The sequence below is a fragment of the Nycticebus coucang genome, chromosome 4, assembly GCF_027406575.1.
Source record: "Nycticebus coucang isolate mNycCou1 chromosome 4, mNycCou1.pri, whole genome shotgun sequence".
Classification (NCBI taxonomy): domain Eukaryota; kingdom Metazoa; phylum Chordata; class Mammalia; order Primates; family Lorisidae; genus Nycticebus; species Nycticebus coucang.
In genome coordinates, this window is record NC_069783.1 from 61,803,369 (window position 1) to 61,827,001 (window position 23,633).

Consider the following 23,633-nt stretch of genomic DNA (forward strand, 5'->3'; position numbering starts at 1 on the left):
GGGCATTGTGGCCAGCACCTGTAAGTCCCAGCTACTTGGGAGACTGAGGCAAGAGAATCATTTAAGCCCAAGAGCTGGAGGTTGCTGTGAGCTGTGATGCCACAGTACTCTACCGAGGGCATGAGACTCTGTCTCAAAAAAAAAAAAAAAAAAAGTCATTAAATTTGAGGACTTAAAAATATCTACTTATTTCAATGTCATTGTGGGAGGAGGGATCACCCTAAGTTAATGAAAACTGTTTTGGCAGAATAATTTTCTAGCAGCTGGGTAGGAATGAAGAGTGAATAGACGGTGAACAGCTCTAGGTGTTTTTTTACCCAAGGTGTACTCTTTATTTCTTATTATTTATTTACTTCCTTAGAAATTTCTTCCACTCAAATCCTATTGTAAAGTGCTGATCCCTCTTGTCTTAGATTTTCACATACCTGTGGGACAACTTATATTCTTATAACCTTACATACATTAATTTACTTTCTCCCAAAGAAGACACTGGTGGCCTATAATATGGAGACATATTTGATTCTTTCCATTCCCTAATCTCTGAAGATGTATATGAGATTATCCACCTAGTATATTGCCTTAAGAAGTATCATCCCTCTTGTCCCAATCATGGCATTATTGTGGGGGCTTTTTTTTTTTTTTTTTTAAAGAGCTGTGTGACCTATGCTTCTGGCTATAGTTGATTGACCCATTTAGTGATTTTGAATGAAACCATCCTGGAACAGAGTCCTTCCCTGGAAATTTTGGAATGAGAACTGAGAAAGCAATAATTTTTCCCTTTGCATTTCTAAATTGAAGTATGTAAAGTTTGGTTTCCACAGGTAAACATACTTCCTGCCTTAAAAACCTGAGAAGAGAAATATGGTCTCTAGGAGAGAAGATATTGAAACAAGTCCAAACAACTTCTAAGTTTCTAGTTCCAACTATTTCTGCGGTACAGATACATTTCTACCTTTGGTAGTAGCATATATCCTATGATACTAATGATATATTCCTATTTTTATTTAAGCTATTTTGAGATGGGTATCTGCCACTTAGGATATCCTTATCCACATAAACTCATAGGCCAAGTGCTACCTGAAACCTCTTTTCAGTACAAAGTTGACATAGGCGTTTAATCCATTACATTTAAAGTACAGGTTGAGCATCCCTAATCTGAAAATCCAGAATCTGAAATGCTCCATAATCTGAAGCTTTCTGAGTGCTGACATAATGCCATAAGTGGAAAATTCTACACTTAATCTCTTGTGATGGGTCATGAAAAAGTGCACAACATGGTTTATTCAATGTCCCTAAGAAAAAAAGACTCTCTCAGCTCCCTTCAGCTGTAATGTCTTTTTGCACATGCCCCAACTATCCCACAAGCATGCCTAAAAAGGATAATAAAATGGCACAGGTGCTGGCCAGATGCACCATTAGCAGGTTCCCCATAATGCTTCACATGGGACGAAGACCTATATGCATTGCTCACTGTATTTTTTGTTTATTCTCTGCTCTGTGACATTTTTGATGAAAATGTCAAAAAGGCCCATGTCAAATAACCCTATATGGGTAATCGTGATAAGAAAAAACAGAAAGTTAAGTTTGTGTAAAAAGGACAGTGATGTGAGTGTGAAATGTCTTACAGAAGACTATGGTGTTGACATAAAAACTATAAGACCTAAAGAAACAGAAGGATAAATTGTGAAGTTCTATGTTAAAAGTGATGAACAGAAGTTAATGAAAAATAGGAAAAAACTACATTAAACTAAAAATGAGTATCTTGATCATGTAATGAAAGAGTGGATCCATCAGTGTTACAACAAATACATGCTACTTAATGGTATGCTAATCATGAAACAAGCAAAGACCACGATGAACCGATAATTTAAGAGTATGTGAATATTCAATAGGCTAGTCGCAGAAATTTAAGAAAAGATATTTAAAGATTCATAGTGATGAAGCATCTGGGTTTTGTTTTTTTTTTGAGACACAGCCTCCATCTGTCGCCCTGTGTAGAGTGCCTTCACATCATAGCTCAAAGCAACCTTCAATTCTTGGGGTCAAGCAATCTCTTGCCTTAGGTTTTTCTATTCTTAGTGGAGATGGGGTCTCACTTTTGCTCAGGCTGGTCTCGAACTCCTGAGCTCAAGCAGTCCACTCACTTCAGCCTCTTAGAGTGCTAGAATTATAGGTGTGAGACACAGTGCCTGGCCTGATAAAGCATCTGTTGATCTTGGAGTAGCTGAGAAATTCATTGATGAGTTTTCCAGGGTCATTGCTGATGAAAATCTGGTACCAGAATAAGTCTATAATGCTGATAAAACATCTGTTTTGGTGTTATTGCTCCAAGTAAGATAGCCACTATAGAAATTAAGGATGCTAAGGATACAGTAACTGAGCTGGAATGTACTAATGCAGCAGGCACCCATATGCATAACCTTGTTGTGATAGCCAAAAGCTTGTGTCCTTGCTTTTTTCAAGAATAGAATTTTTTACAAGACAATTACTAGGTTAACAAAGAGGCATTTTTTTGTAGTGACATAGCTTGATTTCCTTCTCATTTCCTTGTGATTTTTTGTGGTTGTCATGGGGATTACGTATAACATCCTAAAGTTATAAATACAAATGCCTAAAAAATATAAACTTATTTAGTACATACACAATGTATGAAGATGCAATGAGTAACAAAGTAGAAGGACAGGGACAAAACTGAAGAATACAGCTTTTTAAATGCATTTAAAAAAGTTAACTTGTGTCAATTCAAATTATACTGTTATAACTTTAGGATGTTATATGTAAATAAATACTGGTTTTTATATTTGACCATGTATTTACTTATACTGGAGATACTTTGAGTTTCTACCTACCATCCTCATTTGTAGCAAAGGTCTGGTGGTAATAATAGCCTTCAACTTTTGTATATCTGAGAATACCCTTATTTTTGACAGACAGTCTTGCTGTTTATAAACTTCTTGGTTGACTTTTTTTCTTTTAGCACTTTAATTATACCATCCTACAGTCTTCTTGTCTCCAAAGTTTCTCCTGAAATCAGCTCATAATCTTACTGAAAATTCCTCATATCTGATGAGTAGCTTCTTTCTTTGACTTTCAACAATTTGGGTAAAATGTTTGGGTTAATTCTACTTGAAGTTCATTAAGTTTCTTGGATTTGTAGATTCATGTCTTTCCTACAATTTGGGAGGGTTTGGGCCCTTATTTCTTCAGATAATCTTTCTGTCCCATTCTTTCTGGAATTTTCATAATAAGTACATTGGAATACTTGATGGTGTTCTGCAAGTCCTTTATGTTCTATTCATTTTTCTTAATCTGTATTGGTCCTCAGACTTGGTAATTTCAAGTATCTTAGAGTTGATTGATTCTTATGCCCTCTCAAATGTACTGTAATACCTCCCTAGTGAATTTTTAAATTTAGTTATTATATTTTCATTTGCTCCAGAATTTGTTTAGTTCTTTTTTATAATTTCTCTTTGTTGATACTCTCATTTTTTTCACATGTTGTTTTCTTGATGTTCTTCAGTTCTTTGTATGTTTTCCTTTTAGCTCTTTGAGCATATTAAAGACAGTTGTTTTAAGCCATTAAGTTGGCCTTGCTTTCTCAGGGACAGTCTCTCCTGATTAATTTTGTTGCTTTGAATAGGACATGTTTTCCTGTTTCTTTGTATGCCGTGTGTGTGTGTGTGTGTGTGTGTGTGTGTGTGTGTGTGTGTGTGTGTGAAAGAGAGAGAGAGACAGAGAGAGAGAGAAGAGATATTGAGCACTTGAAAAAGCCATTTTTCCCAGTCTTTGCCTACTGGCTCTGTGCTGGGACAGTCCCACCAATAGCTAGGCTTGCTCTAAAACTAGGGATTGGCCTGACGTAAAAGTTTATTTTCTCCTCAGGTCTTTTCTGATAATGTAGTCTTTCTTGTGTCTGTGTGTGGCTTTCTCAATTCCCCTATATACATGGCTACTTTTGAATGTCTTTATTTCTGTAGGAAAATAGCCTGTTGCATGGCAATAGTGACACTATCTTGAATGAAACTGTCATGATGACCAATATTTAACTCCTGCATACTAAAGTAAGGTCTTTAAAATGCCTGTAGTACAGCAATCCCCAGTTTGGGAGCAATCACACAAGTTTTGGCAAGAAAGTCCAAGACATGTCCAACTACACATCTTTACCCTAAAAGCTTGCTATATAAAGGATACTTTCTGGAGGGTGGGTGTAGGGATCTACATCATGTGACCACTCAAGACATAGCTTCTGTTTGTAAGTCTCTATTAAATATTTATTTCTCAGAAACTGAATTTGTCAGCTTCTTTGGCCATTCAGCTTCTTTGTCTTTTGAGGTAGATTGGTATATACCTGTTCCTGGCAGAACACTTTCTCATAGACTCTTATTCTAGCTTCCTCTTAGGACCTTAGATTGTGTACTGTATGTCTCTTCGCTTGTAATTTCTTGACCCAGGCATCTGCAAGTCTGTAGGCTCTTTGCATCTTTCATGAGGAGTACCTGCTATTTTTCTCCACCTGAGATCCAAGTTAGGCAAAATAGAGGTCAGCCCTTCAGGTGGCATCTGGTTAGATTAGAACATTGCAAATGATATTTGCTCTGCTCTCTCTAATTCAAGGGAGGGAAGTGGAAACTCAGTCATGTCCTCCAGATCAAGATAGTGCAACCTGGGTAAGAGCAAGTAAAAATGACAGGAAATTTCCTGTTTTTAAGGTGGCTTTTTATTGATTGGGTGCCACCTTGGTTGCTGCAGACCACATCTGACTATTTCCAGAGCTCCTAGAAGACTAGGTGAGTTAGTTTCTGAGTTTTGGATGTAACTATAGGGAAACAAAGGACAGAGCTGCCTACTCAGTTCTGCTGATGTCATTCTGAGTGTGGAATTGAAATAAGGAAGAGGTTAAGGGAGAGGAACTACCCCCCACCATCCACTGGGAATATGTTCAGAGACCTAGCATATTCATGAAATAGTGGCTATTACTAAACCTGATTGCTGTCAATCTGAACGTGATTCTATTTGTCTTCCACCTACAAATTTAATGCCATTTCCATCTTAACCACTTATTATGCACTGTGGCCATTTACTTTTGCATTAGCAAAATTAGCAAGAACTTCTTTCTTCTTCTTCACAATTTCATGGATAGAAGATTTGTTCATACTATCTTAGCAAGCTCAGCATATGACTTTGTTATTTCCTTATTTAGTTGAGCACTTTTACCTTTTTTACTTAAAGTAAGCACTTTATGGATTCTCTTTGGTATATGTGAATTGGCAGCACTAGGAGACATTATTTTGCACCTAGGAGACATTATTAACTGAAAAAAAGGTTACTTGAAAACAAGCACTGCAATACTACACCAGTCCATCTGATGCCTGAGATGGCTACTAAGTGACTCATGGGCAGGTAGTGCATACAATGTACATCCACTGCACGAAGAGATGAGTCACGTGTTGGGCAGGACAGAATGGGATATTGTGAGATTTCATCACACTACTCAGAATAGCATGCACTTTAAAGCTTATGAATTATTTCTGGAATTTTCCATTTAATATTTTTGGACTGTAGTTAACTGTGGATATCTAAAAATTACCACAGAAAGTAAAATCATGGATATGGAGGCCAATTGCAGTAAAAGTATAAATATCTGAATCCTTTACTTCTCTGAATGGTTATTATATTTTAATAGCTACTGCTATTTTGTTAGGCCATTTAATAGGAACAAAAGTTTGCAAAGGTGTAACTCAATTGCATGTAATTTAGCTTAAGTTGCAGAAAGTAAATTCCAAAAAACACTAGTTCCATGAAAAGTTTGCACCAAAAGAGGGTCTGGTCACCCTGGAATGGGAACCAGAAGCAGATAAGACTTTCCAATAGTTGAAAAATGCTCTTTTACAAGTCCCTGCTTTGAGTCTTTCTGCCAGACAATTTAATCTGTATGTTACAGAATAGGCTGGAATTGCCTTAGGAGCCTTAACTCAGGCTCACAGACCAGTTCAAAAGCCCGCAGCTTATTGTAGTAAGGAAATTGATACAGTGTCTAAGGGATGGCCTCACTGCTTATGAGTAGTAGCAGCTGTGGCCCTCTTGACCCAGGAGGCAACTAAGCTAACTTTGGGAAGATATTTAATTGTTTACCCTATTCATGACCTCACTGGACTTTTAGATTCAAAAGATAATCTTTGGCTGTCAGACAGCTGCCTCCTTAAATATCAAGCTTTATTATTAGAAGGGCTGATGCTACAGATGTGCACCTGTGCCACTTTAAATCCTGCCACTTTCCTCCCTGATTCCAATGAGGAAATAGAATATAATTACCAACAAATTTTAGCAGAAACCTGTGCAACCAGAGAGGATTATAAGACACTCTAGTGCTGTCTAATCCTGACATGATTTATATACCAATGGGAATTCTTTCATATAACAAGGAATTTGCAAAGTGGGTTGCTGTAATTGAGAGTGGGCCTCTCCTATCAGGAACCAGTGCACAACTAGCTTAATAGCGTTGAGACCCACACCTTAGGAACTGGGAGATACAAGTCAATATATATACTGACTCAAAATATGCTTCCCTCATTTTACATGCCCACGATGCCATTTGGAAAGAGAGACAATATTTAACTTCCAATGGCTCTCCCATAAAATATCATCGTGAAGTAAACAAGTTATTACAAAAGTTCATGCTCCATGAGAAGCGGCAGTTATCCTTTGTAAGGGACACCAAAGAACTTCAGGTGACATTTCTGAAGGTGATAAGGAAGGTAAAGCGACAGCACAAAAGGGAACCTCCCTCCATTATGACACCCTCATTTGGGAAGGATCACTGAAGAATCAAACCCCTCAGTACACATAAGGGGAGAAAGAATGGGCCCTGGCCAGAGATTGTTCACTACCCTCCTCAGACTGGTTACAAAATGAAAGTAGACTTTTGCTTTTACCAGCCATAAGTCAATGAAAAACAATTAAAACTTTACATTAATCTTTTCATTTTGGCATTGAAAATACCTATCAAATGACTAAAGATGTCTTTGATGGGAAGAACTTGTTTAAAACCATAAAACAGATAATAAAACTTGTGAAGTATGTCAAAGAAGCCTTCAAACTGTCAACTAGCTTCCCTAGGTATAAAGACAAGGTAAATATCTAGGTGAAGATTGGCAGGTAGCTCCCCAAAGTATATGATACATAATATTTATTGGTATTCGTGGACACTTTTACCAATTGAGCAGAATTTCCTTGCAAAGCAGAAAAGGCTCAGGATGTTGTAAAAGCCATAGTACATGAAATCATGCCCAAGTTTGGACTCCCTTGAAGTTCGCAAAGTGATGGGCCTGCCTTCAAAGCAGCTGTTACAAAGAGCTATCCAAAGCCTTAGGTATAGAATACCATCTACACTGTTATGGAGGCTCCCAATTCTCTGGGAAAGAAAAAAAAAAATGACTGATAAAATCAAAGGACAGTTATGAAAACTATCTCGGGAAAGTCACGTTCCCTGGACTAAGTTACAATCCACTGTTCTCCTTAGATTGAGAAATCTACCCTTAAAGACTTAGTTGCAGCCCATCTGATGGGCAACCCTTTTTTTTTTTTGAGACAGAGTCTCACTTTGTCACCCTCGGTAGAGTGCTGTGGCATCATAGCTCATGGAAACCTCTAGCTCTTGGGCTTAGGCGATTCTCTTGCCTCAGCCTCCCGAGTAGCTGGGATTACAGACACCCACCACAATGCCTGGCTATTTTTTGGTGCAGTTTGGCTGGGGCCGGGTTTGAATCCACCACCCTCAGTAAAAGGGGCCGGCACACTACTCACTGAGCCACAGCTGCAACCTTTTTTAACTAATGATTTTTTACTATATCAAGAAACTACAAAATTAGTAAAATATATTACTTCCTTGGCTAAGTTTCAACAAGCTAATGAAGATCTCCCAATTACTTTTTCACATTCAAGCTGATGAAGACTGCCCAAGAACTTTTCTCCCTTGAATATCTAGTTATGATCAAAGCCCACCCACCAATTCACCTTCTTTGACCCCAAGTTAGGAGGGTCCTTTCCAGGTAATTTTGTCTCCCCCGATAGCAGTTAAAGTTACTGAAATGGATTCCTGGATACATCATTCCTAAGTAAAGCCCTGGAACATACCACTTCTTACAGACACGATCAATGCAGGGAATCAACTATAGTCCACCTACACTTGTGAACCTAAAGGAAGGTTATCATTTGAAGTTATCATTTAGAAACCATCAAGGAAAGTGATAATGTTTTTTACTGTTCTATCAGTGGAGAAATAGATAAAAGCAATTCTTTTTATAATTTGTTTCAAGCATATACAATTGCTTATCCTTTAAATAGTTGTTGGCCTTTTTATTTCCAACCTGGCACTGATAAGCTTATGTCTTTAACTGCTGTTCCTTTTCCTTCAAATTCTACTGAAATTTATTTACATTTACCTGGTGTAATCATTCTCCTCCTCTCACTCTTTGGGCTTTCCCTTTTAAATATGCTAACTAAATTCATTTCTTCTAGAATTGATGCCATCAGACTATAGGTGGGGATGACCATTCTGGTCCACAACTCTATTTTATCATGGAGCCTTGGATCAGCCTCCTCCATGGGGCACCTAATGGCCCCCCCTTTTTTCCTTCACCCCTGTCCAGCAGGAAGGAGTAAGATCAGTGTTCCCTTTTCCATAATGGCAATTAGGCCTTCCATTCAGAGGGAGAATTAATGTAGGTCCCTCCCATCCCTGCTCAGGGCTGGACACAGACTCCATTTTCTGAGCCTGAGCAGGCTCATAAACCAGTTTTATTTATGTAAGCCACTACTCCTGAATGCCCCAAACAAGACCACATTCCTAGACAATGGCAGTTTTAAAATTAACGTCTGCCCATAGGCCTCTGATGCCAAAGGCTAGAACATACTTTAGACGTACATTCCATTTCCCCAAACTCCCCTGCTTGCAGAGAAAGAGAAAGCACATATAACTCTTTAGACAAACAGCCAAAATCGGCAAACCACTTGGGATCCCAAGTGTTGGAGGCTTCGTTTTCCTCCTTTTATCTGTAATGAAATCTGTCCTGTCACTTGCCTGTGGTGGTCTGTGAATTCATTCTTCTATTTCCTCAGACCAAAGACTCGGCAGAGAAATTTTGGGAACAGTAGGGCTCTGGGGTCCTGATAATGTTACAAGGATGGGTTTACTTTGCCAAAAGTTCATTTAGTCATACACTTATGTTTTGTGCACCCCCCCTTTTTTTGTATATATATACTTTTTTTAATTACCATATTGTGCTGTTTATCATCATTTAACTTTTTCATTGGCAATGCTTGTTTTTAACTGAGTTGATAGTTGTTATGTTTGATACTTCTTTTTAGTGACTCTCTCATGTGGATGGAACTACTTAAGTGCTTCCCTGTATTTTCTATTCAAGTTACTGTGGCCAGCTGATAATTCCTACACAGAAATGGAGGTGTACCCACTTTGAGCCCTACCTTAGTGCACAAGAGGCATTTTTGTGAATAGTGGAATTTCTTCATTTTTCTGAAATTTTACAGTGATTTTGTCACATTCCCTTTCACCCTGAGTAATTTAAATAGCTTTAAAATACAAAGGAGTCCTTTATTACATGTGATACTGAGATGGAAAAAGCAGGATATGAGACAACTAAGGAAAATTCCCACAAAATTAGGGAAATGAATTAATGTCCTACTATTTTCCTAAATGGCTAGAAGGATCGGGATGGAGGATATTTGTATCATATAATGTTATCATTCCTGTTAACATGGTATGGTTTCATCATTTAGTTAGAAGTGACTTCACATAACAAATATAAATTGAACCTACCTCACAGAGTTGTGGTGCAAATTAAATTAGCTAATATCTATAACTGAGAACATATGTGGCCCATAATGAGCTTTCAATAAATATTACCTATTACCATCCTTAGGAAATAATAAGTATAGTGATAGGTCAGCTAGTTATTATTTTCTAATATTATATTAATAGTGAGTATTCCTTATGGAGATTTGGAAATGGTTTATGTACCTTTGGATTCAATCAATTTGGATACTCCCTTAGGGTGACGGAAGAGAGAATGAAATTTTCCTCCTGGTAAGTAATTGTCAGTCCTGGTGTTCAGGTTTAGAGCTACCATGGTAAAATGAAACTACAGTATTTTCAAGAAACTTACAAAGTTGAAATCTATTTAAAATTTCTGTCTCATAGGAGTTCCACAGAGAAATGAAGTCCTGAGGTCCTTTGCCTAGTTTAGAAGTAATAAATACAAATAAGAATAAGAAATGGATTTCCAAGTATCAATACTGCCATATTGAGTGACCTTAGATAAACTGAGTTTTAAAAAAGGAAGTTAGTGTTGATATTATAGTACTTTAAAAAAATTTTTCTTTTATATTGCAAGGTTTAAGTGGACTTTTCATTTAAATCTAAGGCTTCTGTCTTTAGAATACTGTACTGAAAGATGACTAATGGCTTCTAAACAGAAATAAATTACTTATCAAATTTAAAATCCCATATGAAACACTTTGCCTAATATAGGACAGAATTCTTTTCAGAAAGGACATGTCTGCGTATAATAAATGATTATATAAATTCCTGTGTTGGTTAATTTTAGTAACAGCACTGATGATGATAAAATTTTTTCCCTAAACTCTTATGAAAAGAACAGTGTCCTTTTTACTTTTTGCTAAATGGTGACTATAGTGTCTGCTATTTATCAGTTTTCACATTTATACAATTCCAACTTTCATATTAGTATTGTACTATCTGTCAAGGCTTCATTCTTCTTTCTTTAAAGGCACAAAGTAATTCAAATTAACTAACCATGCCCTACAAATATAAATAGAATTGATACTGAGTATTGATTAAAACAAAAAGCACTTTAAAAAAACAGCATTAATTCATACCAACTCCAGAGGTTATTGATTCTGCAGCAATGTCACTAGCTTTTTTTCTTGCCACTTCAGCTAGTGCCAATTCACCCTTATCTAGGGCAAGGTAATGGATATCCTTTGGAAATAAAGCAAAATAAAAGATTAATCCAAATTTAATCTTGCTCAGGTTACAAAGGAGATTTTGAAAGAAAGAAACTTATTGCTCAGATTACAGAATAGCAATGGCTAATGAATATTCTCTTTTGTATTTTAAATTTCTTAGTCTTCTTTTCTAGTACGAGAAAATTTTTCTGAATTGGAGTCACAGCTACTATGTATAACTAAAGGCGATTATTTAAATAAATTATTTTAGGTCTTAAGGAGACAGATTTTTATAAAGTGTTTGACATACTCAATTTTGTCAGGGCATAAAAATTTAATTGCTGGTCTGGTAAGGATGTTGGCCTCAGAGACTATTTTCTAGGCTTATGTATTAAATGGCAGTTAAACAGGATTAATGGTCAGGAGAAACCAAAGAAATAGAAACATGAAGATGAGAAAAATCTCTGAGAATTGGAAATATCAGACTCAAGGATTAACTACTCTAGCTTTCTGGACTAACTCAGATGGCTCTGAGCAAATAAATGCATGCAAAAAATAGATACAAGGACAAGCTCCTGACTTTGTATATCTGGCATCTAAATATCCAGATTTTAAACAGCATGTTCAGATAAATCTGAATGGAAGAGTGAGAACTGTCTTTTCCGGAGAGAGACCTCCCCAACTCTGAGGACGGCCAGAGGCAACAGTGAAAAAACAATCATGATGCAAAATCAACAGAAAAACTGGCAACATGAACAATCAGAGTAGATCAACTCCCCAAGGATCAATGGGGCAGACACAGCACAAGATCCCATGAACAAACAAATAGCTGAGATGTCAGAAATCGAATTCAGAATCTGGATAGCAAATAAGATCGAATCACAATTCCAAGCAGTACCCAAAACACAGCTCAAGAATTCAATGAATTCAAAGACCAAATGACCAAAGATTTTGACACATTGAGACAAGAAGTTGCAGCCCTCAAAAATTTGAGAAACACAGTAGAATCCCTCAGTAACAGAATGGAGCAAGCAGAAGAAAGGATTTCTGACACTGAAGGCAAAGCTTTTGAACACTCGCAAACTCTCAAAGAGGATGAGAAATGGAGGACAAAAACAGATCACTCTCTCAGAGACCTCTGGGATAATTCAAAGAAAATCAATATTCATCTCATAGGGATACCCAAAAGCGACGAAGTGGCTTCGCAAGGCACAGAGTCTCTTCTCCATGAGATTATGAAGGAGAACTTTCCTGACCTGCCAAGAGATTCTGAAATTCAGATAGCAGATAGTTTCAGAACTCCAGCACGACTCAACCCAAATAAGAAATCCCCCAGATACATCATAATCAATTTCACTAAAGTTAATATGAAGGAGAAAATTCTGAAAGCTGCCAGACGAAAGAAAACCATCACCTATAAGGGCAAGAATATTAGAATAACTGCAGATCTCTCTGCTGAAAGCTTTCAAGCTAGAAGACGATGGTCATCGACTTTTAATCTCCTAAAACAAAATAACTTTCAACCCAGGATCCTGTACCCAGCTAAACTGAATTTCATTTATGACAGAGAAATTAAATACTTCAATGACATTCACATGTTGAAGAAATTTGCCATAACTAAACCAGCTCTCCAGGATATTCTCAGACCTATCCTCCATAAAGACCAGCATAATCCTCCACCACAAAAGTAAACCCACCCAGAAAATTTTGATCAAATTCTGACTTCCTCAGTCGCAAATGGATTAAAAATGTCCAGTGGACTCTTGAAAGGCTTATCAGTATTCTCAATTAATGTAACTGGTTTAAATTGTCCTCTAAAGAGGCACAGGTTGGTTGACTGGATACAAAAAGTCAACCCAGATATCTGCTGCATACAAGAATGGTATCTTATATTAAAAGACAAATTTAGACTCAAGGTAAAGTGATGGTCATCTATACTCCAGGCAAATGGAAAGCAGGAAAAAACAGGTGTTGCAATCCTATTCGCAGATGCAATAGGCTTTAAACCAACCAAAATGAATGATAAGGATGGACACTTCATATTTGTTAAAGGTAATACTCAATATGATGAGATTTCAATTGTTAATATTTAGGCACCCAACCAGAACGCACCTCAATTTATAAGAGAAATTCTAACAGACCAGAGCAACTTGATTTCCTCCAGTTCCATAGTAGCTGGAGATTTTAACAACCCCTTAGCAGTGCTGGATAGATCCTCCAAAAAAAAGCTAACCAAAAAAATTTTATATTTAAGCTTAACCATTCAACATCTGGACTTAACAGACATCTACAGAACATTTAATCCCAACAAAACTGAATATACATTCTTCTCATCAGCCCACAGAACATACTCCGGCCACATCCTAGGCCATAAATCTAACGTCAGCAAATTTAAAAAAAATAGAAATTATTCCTTGCATCTTCTCAGACCATCATGGAATAAAAGTTGAACTCAATAACAGTAACCTGCATACCCATCAAAAACATGGAAGCTAAACAACCTTATACTGAAGGATAGATGGGTTATAGATGAGATTAGGAAGGAAATCACCAAATTTTTAGAAGAAAACAACAATCAAGACATGAATTACCAGAACGTCTGGGATACTGCCAAGGCATTTCTAAGAAGGAAATGTATAGCACTGCAAGTCTTCCTCAAGAAAATGGAAAGAGGAAGTTAATAACTTAATGGGACATCTCAAGCAACTAAAGAAGGAAGAACACTCCAATGCCACACCCAGCAGAAGAAAAGAAATAACCAAAATCAGAGAAGAATTAAATGAAATTGAAAACAAAAGAATAATACAACAGATCAATAAATCCAAAAGTTGGTTTTTTGAAAAGATCAATGAAATAGATAAACCTTTGGTCAACCTAACCAGGAAAAAAAGAGTAAAATCTCTAATTTCATCAATCAGAAATGGTAAAGATGAAATAACAACAGACCACTCAGAAATTCAAAAAATCTTTAACGAATACTACAAGAAACTCTACTGTCAGAAATATGAAAATCAGAAAGAAATCGACCAATACCTGGAAGTACGCTACCTACCAAGACTAAGCCAGAATGAAGTAGAAATGTTGAACAGGCCTATATCAAGTTGTGAAATAGCATCAACTATACAAAATCTCCCTAAAAAGAAAAGCCCAGGACCAGATGGCTTTACATCAAAATTCTACCAAACCTTTAAAGAAGAACTAGTACCTATATTACTAAACCTCTTCCAAAATATAGAAAAAGAAGGAATATTACCCAACACATTGTACAAAGCAAACATCACACTGATTCCCCAAACCAGGGAAAGACCCAACAAGAAAAGAAAATTATAGACTAACATCACTAATGAATATTGATGCTAAAATACTCAATAAGATCCTAACAAACAGAATCCAACAACACATCAAAAAAATTATACACCATGACCAAGTGGGATTTATCCCAAGGTCTCAAGGCTGGTTCAAGATACGTAAATCTATAAATGTAATTCAGCACATAAACAAACTAAAAAATAGGGACCATACGATTCTTTCAATTGATGCCAAAAAAGCTCTTAATAATATCCTGCATCCCTTCATGATCAGAACACTTAAGAAAATTGGTATAGAAGGGACATTTTGTAAACTAATAGAGGCCATCTACAGCCAACCCACAGCCAATATCATACTGAATGCAGTTAAATTGAAATCATTTCCACTTAGATCAGGAACCAGGCAAGGTTGCCCATTGTCTTGAATGCTCTCTAACATTGTAATGGAAGTTTTAGCCATTGCAATTAGGGAAGAAAAGGTGATCAAGGGTATCCACATAGGGTCAGAAGAGATCAAATTTTCCCTCTTCGCAGATGATTTGATCGTATATCTGGAAAACACTAGGGATTCTACTACAAAACTTTTAGAAGTGATCAATGAATACAGCAATGTCTCAGGCTACAAAATCAACACCCATAAATCTGTAGCCTTTATATATACCAACCATAACCAAACCGAAAAAACAGTCAAGGACTCTATTCCTTTTACAGTAGTGCCAAAGAAGATGAAATATTTGGGAGTATACCTAACAAAGGACGTGAAAGATCCCGGCAAAGAGAACTATGAAACCTTAAGAAAAGAAATAGCTGAAGATGTTAACAGATGGAAAAACATACCATGCTCATGGCTAGGAATAATCAACATTGTTAAAATGTCTATACTACCCAAAGCAATATATAAGTTTAATGCAATTCCTATTAAAGCTCCATTGTCATGTTTTAAAGATCTTGAAAAAATAATACTTCGTTTTATATGGAATCAGAAAAAACCTCGAATAGCCAAAACATTATTCAGCAATAAAAACAAAGCAGGAGGAATCATGCTACCAGACCTGAGACTGTACTATAAATCGATAGTGATCAAAACAGCAGGGTATCGGCACAAGAACAGAGAAGTAGAATAGGAACAGAATAGAGAACCAAGAGATGAATCCAGCTACTTACCATTATTTGATCTTTGACAAACCAATTAAAAACATTCAGTGGGGAAAATATTCCCTACTTAACAAATGGTGCTGGGTGAACTGGCTGGCGATCTGTAAAAGACTGAAACTGGACCCACACCTTTCACCATTAATTAAGATAGACTCTCAATGGATAAAAGATTTAAACTTAAGACATGAAACTATAAAAATACTTGAAGAAAGTGCAGGAAAAACTCTTGAAGGAATTGGCCTGGGTGAATATTTTATGAGGAGGACTCCCCAGGCAATTGAAGCAGTATCAAAAATACACTACTGGGACCTGATCAAACTAAAAAGCTCTGCACAGCCAAGAACACAGTAAGTAAAGCAAGCAGACAGCCCTCAAAATGGGAGAAAATATTTGCAGGTTATACCTCCAATAAAGGTCTAATAACCAGAATCCACAGAGAACTCAAACGTATCAGCAAGATACAAGTGATCCCATCTCAGGGTGGGCAAGGGACTTGAAGAGAAACTTCTCTGAAGAAGACAGATGCACAATCTACAAACACATGAAAAAAAGCTCATCATCCTTTAATCATCAGAGAAATGCAAATCAAAACTACTTTGAGATATTACCTAACCCCAGTAAGAGTAGCCCACATAACAAAATTCCAAAACCAGAGATGTTGGCATGGATGTGGAGAAAAGGGCACACTTCTACACTGCTGGTGGGAATGCCCACTAATACGTTCCTTCTGGAAGGATGTTTGGAGAATACTTAGAGACCTAAAAATAGACCTGACATTCGATCCTATAATTCCTTTACTAGGTTTATACCCAGAAGACCAAAAATCACAATATAACAAAGACATCTGTACCAGAATGTTTATTGCAGCCCAATTCATAATTGCTAAGTCATGGAAGAAGCCCAAGTGCCCATCGACCCACGAATGGACTAGCAAATTGTGGTATATTTATAGCATGGAATATTATGCAGCCTTCAAGAAAGTTGGATACTTTACCTCTTTCATGTTTACATGGATGGAGCTGGAACATATTCTTCTTAGCAAAGTATCTCAGGAACAGAAGAAAATGTATCCAATGTACTCAGCCCTACTATGAAGCTAAATTGTGGCTTTCACATGAAGGCTGTCGCCCAACTATGGCATAAGACTATCGGGAAAGGGCTGGGGAAGGGAGGTGGGAGGGTGATGGGTGGGGTCACACCTACAGTGCATCTTTGCATGGGTACAGGCGAAACTTACTAAAGGCAGAATACAAATGTCTACATACAATAACTAGGAAAATACCATGAAGGCTGCATTGAACAGTTGGATGGGAATGTTTTAGATTGTATATGAAACCAGCACATTGTACCCCTTGATTGCACTAATGTTCACAGCTATGATTTAACAATAAAAAAAAAATTTAATTGCTATTTTCTTCGGTGAAACTTTAATATCTGAGAGAGATATTCAAAAATTTAATTATATTGTTCCAAGAACTATACAAGATACTAAACAAGTTGATTTTATATGTCTGTTGTATATATTTGTTAATATTATCAATACTACTACTATTATTTTGAACTTATTCAGTTAACAAATGATTAGTACCTACTAAGTGTTGCGTACAGTTCTGGAGTATAGAGAGATCAGTTATAATACCACTTCTCAAACCAACAGTTGATTATATAAAAGTATAATAGATTTTATGGCAGATATTTTCACAGAATGTTAGAGAGCCAAAGGGGAGGAACTGATATTTGTTCTGTGTCTTGAAGGATGAATAAGAATTACAGAAGGGTGAAAACTGGAGAAAAGGCAACAATTATACAAAGAAGCTTGACAAAACATAGCTCTATCAGGCAATAACAGATATTTCAATAAGAAGTTAGATATGTGGAAGATAGCAGTAAGAGACACTACAAAGGATTTAGAACTCTCTTTGGTATACAGAATGATTGAAAGAATGGAAATTTACAAATATGGGAAAAAATATGGTCCCTTTATAATGAAGACATAAATATAAATGGTCTATAAACATAAAAAATAATTTTACCTTATTCAAATTAATGCAAAGTGAAAATATTTCAAACTGGATATATATTTAAAAAATTATATCTCATGTTGCTAAGTTGTGGAAAAATAGGCACTTATGGCTCAGCGCCTATAGCTCAGTAGTTAGGGCTCCAGCCTTATATACCAGGGCCGATGGGTTCGAACTGAGCCTAGGCCTGCTAAACAATAATGACAACAACAACCAAAAATATAGGCAGGTATTGTGGCAGGTGCCTGAAGTCCAAGCTGCTTGGGAGACGAGGCAAGAGAATTGCTTAAGCCAAAGAGTTAGAGTTTGCCTTGAGCTGTGACATTACAACACTCTATAGTGAGACTCTGTCTCAAAAAAAAAAAAAAAAAAAGATAGGCACTTAACATTTACTGAGAATATAACTGGTTAAGACTTTATAGAACAAGGGTCAGCAAACTATGGCCCATGGTTTTTAAAACTATGACTTCAACTGTCATAGTTTAAAAAATAAATAAATAAAAGGCTGGGCATAGTAGCCCATCCCTGTAATCCCAAGTGCTTTGGGAAGTTGAGAGGGGAGACATCTTGAGGCTAGGAGTTTTGCATTCTAGTGTGGGTAACATAGTGAGATCCCATGTCTGCAAAAAATTTAAAAAATAGCCAGGCAAGGTGGTACATGACTAATTCTTGCTACTGGGGAGGCTGAGGTGGGAAGATTGATTGAAGCCAGGAGTTTGAGGTTACAGAGAACTATGACTGTGCCACTGTACTCCAGCCTGGGCAACAGACTCTCAAAAAAAATTTTTTTAAGTGATATCCCCATTCCTACACAAATTTCTAGAGACTTTTTTTTTCTGATTTGAAACTATAGCAGTGTTTTTCAAACCTCGATCCAAGTACAAAGGAAATTTCCATATTCTAAAATCCTTTTAACTGTGCAGTTGAAGAACTTTAATTAGAGGTGGTTTGCAATGAAATAACAAGCTAAAAGGCATTCTAGACTTTTAGCTGATAGAATTCTAAAAATGTCTTTCAGTCTGTGAATATACACAATTAAAATCATATATTCATGGATTGATATTAGTATTTGGCATGTGAAAAGACATTTTCAAAGGTTAAATATGTAAAATCTCACTGTAGATCAGCATTAACAGATTAAAGTTTGCAAAAGATACTGATGATAGGAAACATTAGATTTCAATTCCAATAAGTAAACTGCTCTCCTATTCTAAAATAGAATTCCATTTTGCACATATACAGACATGTATTAAAAATTACACTAAATTATTACATTTTTAATTTTGTCAATCAAAATTTATAGAAAATATTTTTCTCTAGTTATATAAGTACCTACATAATAACCTCACTTTTTAACAAAAACGCAAAAAAACCCAAAATAACTTCAGTTTTGCTTCTTTGCCCACAAGCATATAATATTTTCTATGTGGCCATTTGCAGAAAAAGTTTACTGGTGCTGTGTTTTAACAATATATCATAATTTAAAATTCACTTGTGAGGCCGGCGCAGTGGCTCACACCTGAATTCCTAACACTCTGGGAGGCCAAGGCAGGTGGATTGTTTGAGCTCAGGATTTCGAGACTAGCGTGAGCAAAAGTGAGACCCGTCTCTAAAAACAGCCGAGTCTGTGGCAGTACCTAGAGTCCCAGCTACCTGAGAGGTTGGGATAAAAAAAATCACTTGAGCCTAAAGTTTGAGGTTGCTAATGAGATCTGTCTCAAAAAAAAAAAAAATTTCACTTGTGTTTTGGGGAACTCTTCCTAAGGAAACTGTCAGACAATCTCCAAGATTGGTGATTAAGGTATTATTGGTAACAGTAAAAAATGAAGCAGCCACATATCAATTAAAATAATCATGTGGTTTTTATCTTTTACTCTAAGAGTTCCATAATATTTTCATAATAGATCCTTATATTCATTGAAGAAAGTGGTTATTTAAAAATACATACTACTGTATCCAACTTGATAATGTTTAAGATTTTTGTGTCTATGTTGCCAATTAAGAATAGTCTGTGACTTTCTTTACTTGAACTTTTTTTGACTGGTACCAAGTTTATACCTTGTCAAATGAGTTAGGTGGTTTGGTCTAGTTTCTGTTCTCTGGTGAAATTTGTATTTGATTCTTCACTAAAAGTAAGCAAATGATATACAATACATTTGGAAAGAAATTACCTACTTTTACTGAAGGACACAGTTAAATACCTGATAAAAATACAGACATATATCTGCTTAGGTCTGGGAAGACTACATATCAGTCATTAAGATATCAGTTCTGACTCCAAATAATCTGTAAAATTCAGTGTAATTCCAATAAGAATTTTCTCTAAGTTTCTTATGGAATTTAACAAGTTACCTTAAAATTAACTGGAGTACATCTTAAAATTCTTGACCATTTGTTTAAACATATGAATTTTAAGGCTACATAACACCATTACACAGGCACATAAAGCATAGGTATATTTATGTTTCTTTTCCTTTGGTTTATTTGTGAATTACCAATGTAAGTATTTTGTATTTAGTAGTGTTGTAAGTGTTGGCTATAAGATCTGAGATTCACAAATTATTTCTGGAATATTTTCCCTGTCTCTTTACTCTTTCTTCCTTAATTATCTAATTTCTCCTATTTATTTTTTTGTATTGTTACAGGTAATTACGGTCATTAAAACCTCAACATTTCTTAAATTGATACTATACTTCTATCATGAACATCTTCATCATCTATTTGAAAACACTAAGCACTCCACTTAGGTATTGATTTATTTGTGGACCTCATCAGTATTCATATCGGAATGTGGACTGTAGCACAATGCAGTATTTCTATAATTCCATATTCTCAATTTGACAGAATTCATTAGTCTTAAGGGTCTGGTGAAAGATAGATTTAGTATCTATATCACCTCCCAGTGGCTATCTGATGGACTCACTTGTTTTATAACTTTTAGTTTGGAATGTAAACATTTTTTTAAAGATAAAACTGGCTGACCTTTAGCTAGACTAAATGAAGAAAAAAAGAGAAGACTCAAATAAAATTGTAAAGGAAAGGAATTACAACTGATACGAAAGAAATACAAAGGATCTTAAGGAACTACTGTGAACAAATATATACCAACAAATTGGATAACCTAGAAGAAATGAATTCCAAGACTGAATCAGGAAGAAATAAAAATCTGAACAGACCAAGGAGCTTGAATCAGCAATAAAAAATTTTCCCATTAAAAAAGCTCAAGACCCTATGGTCTGATTTCTGAATTTTATGAAACATTTAAAAAAGAATTATGAGTCCTTCTTAAATTTGGAAGTATTCCTTCCTCTTTAGTTTTCTGGAAGAGTTTTATTTTATGAGGTCAGCATTATCCTGATACCAAAACCAGAGCAGAATACGAAAAGAAAATTACAAGCCAATATTTCTGATGAACAAAGATGCAGAAGTCCTCAAAACAAACAAAACAAAACTGAATTCAACAGCACATTAAAAGATCATTCACCATGATCAATTGGGATTCATCTTGGAGCTACAAGGATGGTTCAATATGTGTAAATCAATAAATGTGATAGATTATATTAACAAAATAAAGAACAAAACTACATGATCATCTCATAGATGTAGAAAAAGTATTTGATGTAATTTAACATACATTCATGACAAAACATCCAAAAACAGATATAGAAGGACTATACCTCAACACAACAAAGGCCATATATGACAAGCCTACAACTAACATACTCATTTGTGAAAAGCTGAAAGCTTTTCCTCTTAAGATCAGAAACAAGGGGCCAGGCATGGTGTCTCACAGCTGCAATCCTAGCACTTTGGGAGGCTGAGGCAAGAGGATTGCTTGAGGTCAGGAGTTCAAGACCAGCCTGAGTAAAGAGCTCAACTATCATTTACACATACCTACAAAAAGAAGAACAAAGTAATCCCAGACACAAAAGGAAGGAAGGAACTAACAAAGATCAAAGAAAAAATACAATTAGAAAAAACAATAGAAAAGAAAAATAGAAAAGTTAGTTGGGCATGGTGGCATGTGCCTATAGTCCCAGCTACTCAAGAGGCTGAGGCATGAGGACTGCTTGAGGCCAGGAGTTTGAGGTTGCTATGAACTAGGCTGAGGCCATGGCCCTCTGCTCAAGCCTGGGCAAACAGAACAAGAGTCTGCCTCAAGGGGGGTAAAAAAAAACAACAAAGGTGCCTATTCCCATTATTTCTGTTCAACACAGTACTGGAAGTTCTAGCAAGAGAAACTATTAATAAAAGAAATAAAGAATAAAATGCATCCATACAGTAAAGGAAGATGTGAAATTATCTCCATTTGCTGATGTCATTATCTTATATACAGAAAAACCCAAAGATTTCACATTAAAAAACAATTATTAAGGGAGGTGCCTGTAGCTCAGTGAGTAGGGCGCTGGCCACATGCACTGAAGCTAGTGTGTTCGAACCCGGCCCAGGCCAGCTAAAACAACAATGACAAATGCAACAAAAACATAGCAAGGCTTTGTGATGGGTGCCTATATTCCAGCTACTTGGGAGGCTGAGGCTGAGGCAAGAGAATCACTTGAACCCAAGAGTTTGAGGTTGCTGTGAGCTGTGACACTACAGCACTCTACCCAGTGCAACAGTTTTAGACAGTCTCAAAAAAAAAAAAAAAAAAGAAAAAAAGCAACCCACAATTATTAGAACTGATAAATTTATTAAAGTTTCAGGTTACAAAATCAACATAATAAAAATTGGTAGAATCTCTACAATGAACAATTTGGAAAAAAAATTAGAAAACCATTCCATTTATAATAGCATTAAAAAAAAAGAAAATAAGGGTAAATTTGATCAAAAAGGTGACAAATCTATACACTAAAAACTTTAAAACATTAAATGGATGAAGAAATCAAAGACACAAATAAACGGAAAGATATCTCTCACATTTGTAGATTAATTTTGTTAAAATATTGATACCAAAGTGATCTACAGAGTCAATGCAATTCCTATCGAACTTCAATGTTGTTTTCCAGAGAAAAAGAAAAAATAATCCTAAAATTCATATGGAAACAGAAAAGACTGAATAACCAAAGCAATCTTGAGCAAAAAAAAAAAAAAGCTAGAGGCCTCAGCCACCCTGATTTCAAAATATGTTATAAAACTACTGTAATAAAAACAGCATCGTAGTGGCATAAAAACAAAAACACCAAAAATAGTATAGGATAGAAAGCCCAGCTATATAGCCAAGTATTCATGGACAACCAATTTTCAGGAAAGGTGCCAAGAAGACACAAAAGGGAATAGACAGTTAACTTAATAAATGGTGATGGGAAACTGGATATTCATATGAAGAAGAATGAAATTGAAATTTTAAATTATACTACATACAAAAGCCAACTCAAAATGAGTAAAAGACTTAAACACAAGGCCTGAAACTATAAAAATACAAGTTAAAAACATAGAGGAGAAAAGCTCCTACATTTTGTTCTGGGCAAAGATTTCTTGAATAGGATCCAAAAGAAGAGGCAATAAAGCATATAAATAGATGTATGGGACTGCATTAAAGGTAAAAGATTCTGAACAGCAAAGGAAACAATAGAGTAAGGGACAACCAGGAGAAAGTATTTTCAAACCATACATCCAATATTGGATAATATCCAATAAAGAATGCAAAGAACTCAATAGCAAGAAAATAACCTGATTAAAATATGGGCAAAGGATGTGAACAGATGTTTCTCAAAAGAAGACAAATGAACAGCTAACAGATATATGAAAAATGCTCAACATTTCTAATTATCGGAAAAACATAAATTAAAACCACAATAAAACATCACTTCATACCTGTTAAAATGACGACTATCAAAAATATGAATGATAAGTTTTGGAAAGGATATGGAGAAAAGGGAATGGTTGTACATTGTCGATGGCCATTTTGGAAAACAGTGTTGAAGGTCCACAAAAAACTAAAAATAGAAATATCCTTTGTATATATACCACTTCTGGGTATATAGCCAAAAGAAATAGTATCTTGTAATCCCATGTACTTTTCTAGATTATTCACAAAAGGCCAGGCATGGTGGCTCATGCCTGTAATCCTAACACTCTGGGAGGCCAAGGAAGGTGGATAGCTTGAGCTCAAGAGTTCAAGACCAGCGTGAGCAAAAGCAAGACCCCATCTCTACTAAAAATAGGG

At 35.9% G+C, this 23,633-nt stretch overlaps 1 protein-coding gene across 4 annotated transcripts in view; it reads right to left on the reverse strand.

Moving 5' to 3' along the window:
* WDPCP (WD repeat containing planar cell polarity effector) overlaps positions 1–23,633 on the reverse strand; it is a 495,763-nt gene that overhangs the window by 172,765 nt on the left and 299,365 nt on the right. For 3 of the 4 annotated variants that reach the window (XM_053586757.1, XM_053586756.1, XM_053586755.1), the window contains one exon: positions 10,915–11,017. The exons of the other annotated variant lie outside the window; for it this stretch is intronic. In XM_053586757.1, coding sequence (XP_053442732.1) covers positions 10,915–11,017 — 103 coding nt within the window. The remainder of the gene's footprint in view (positions 1–10,914; positions 11,018–23,633) is intronic. 4 annotated transcript variants of the gene reach the window in all.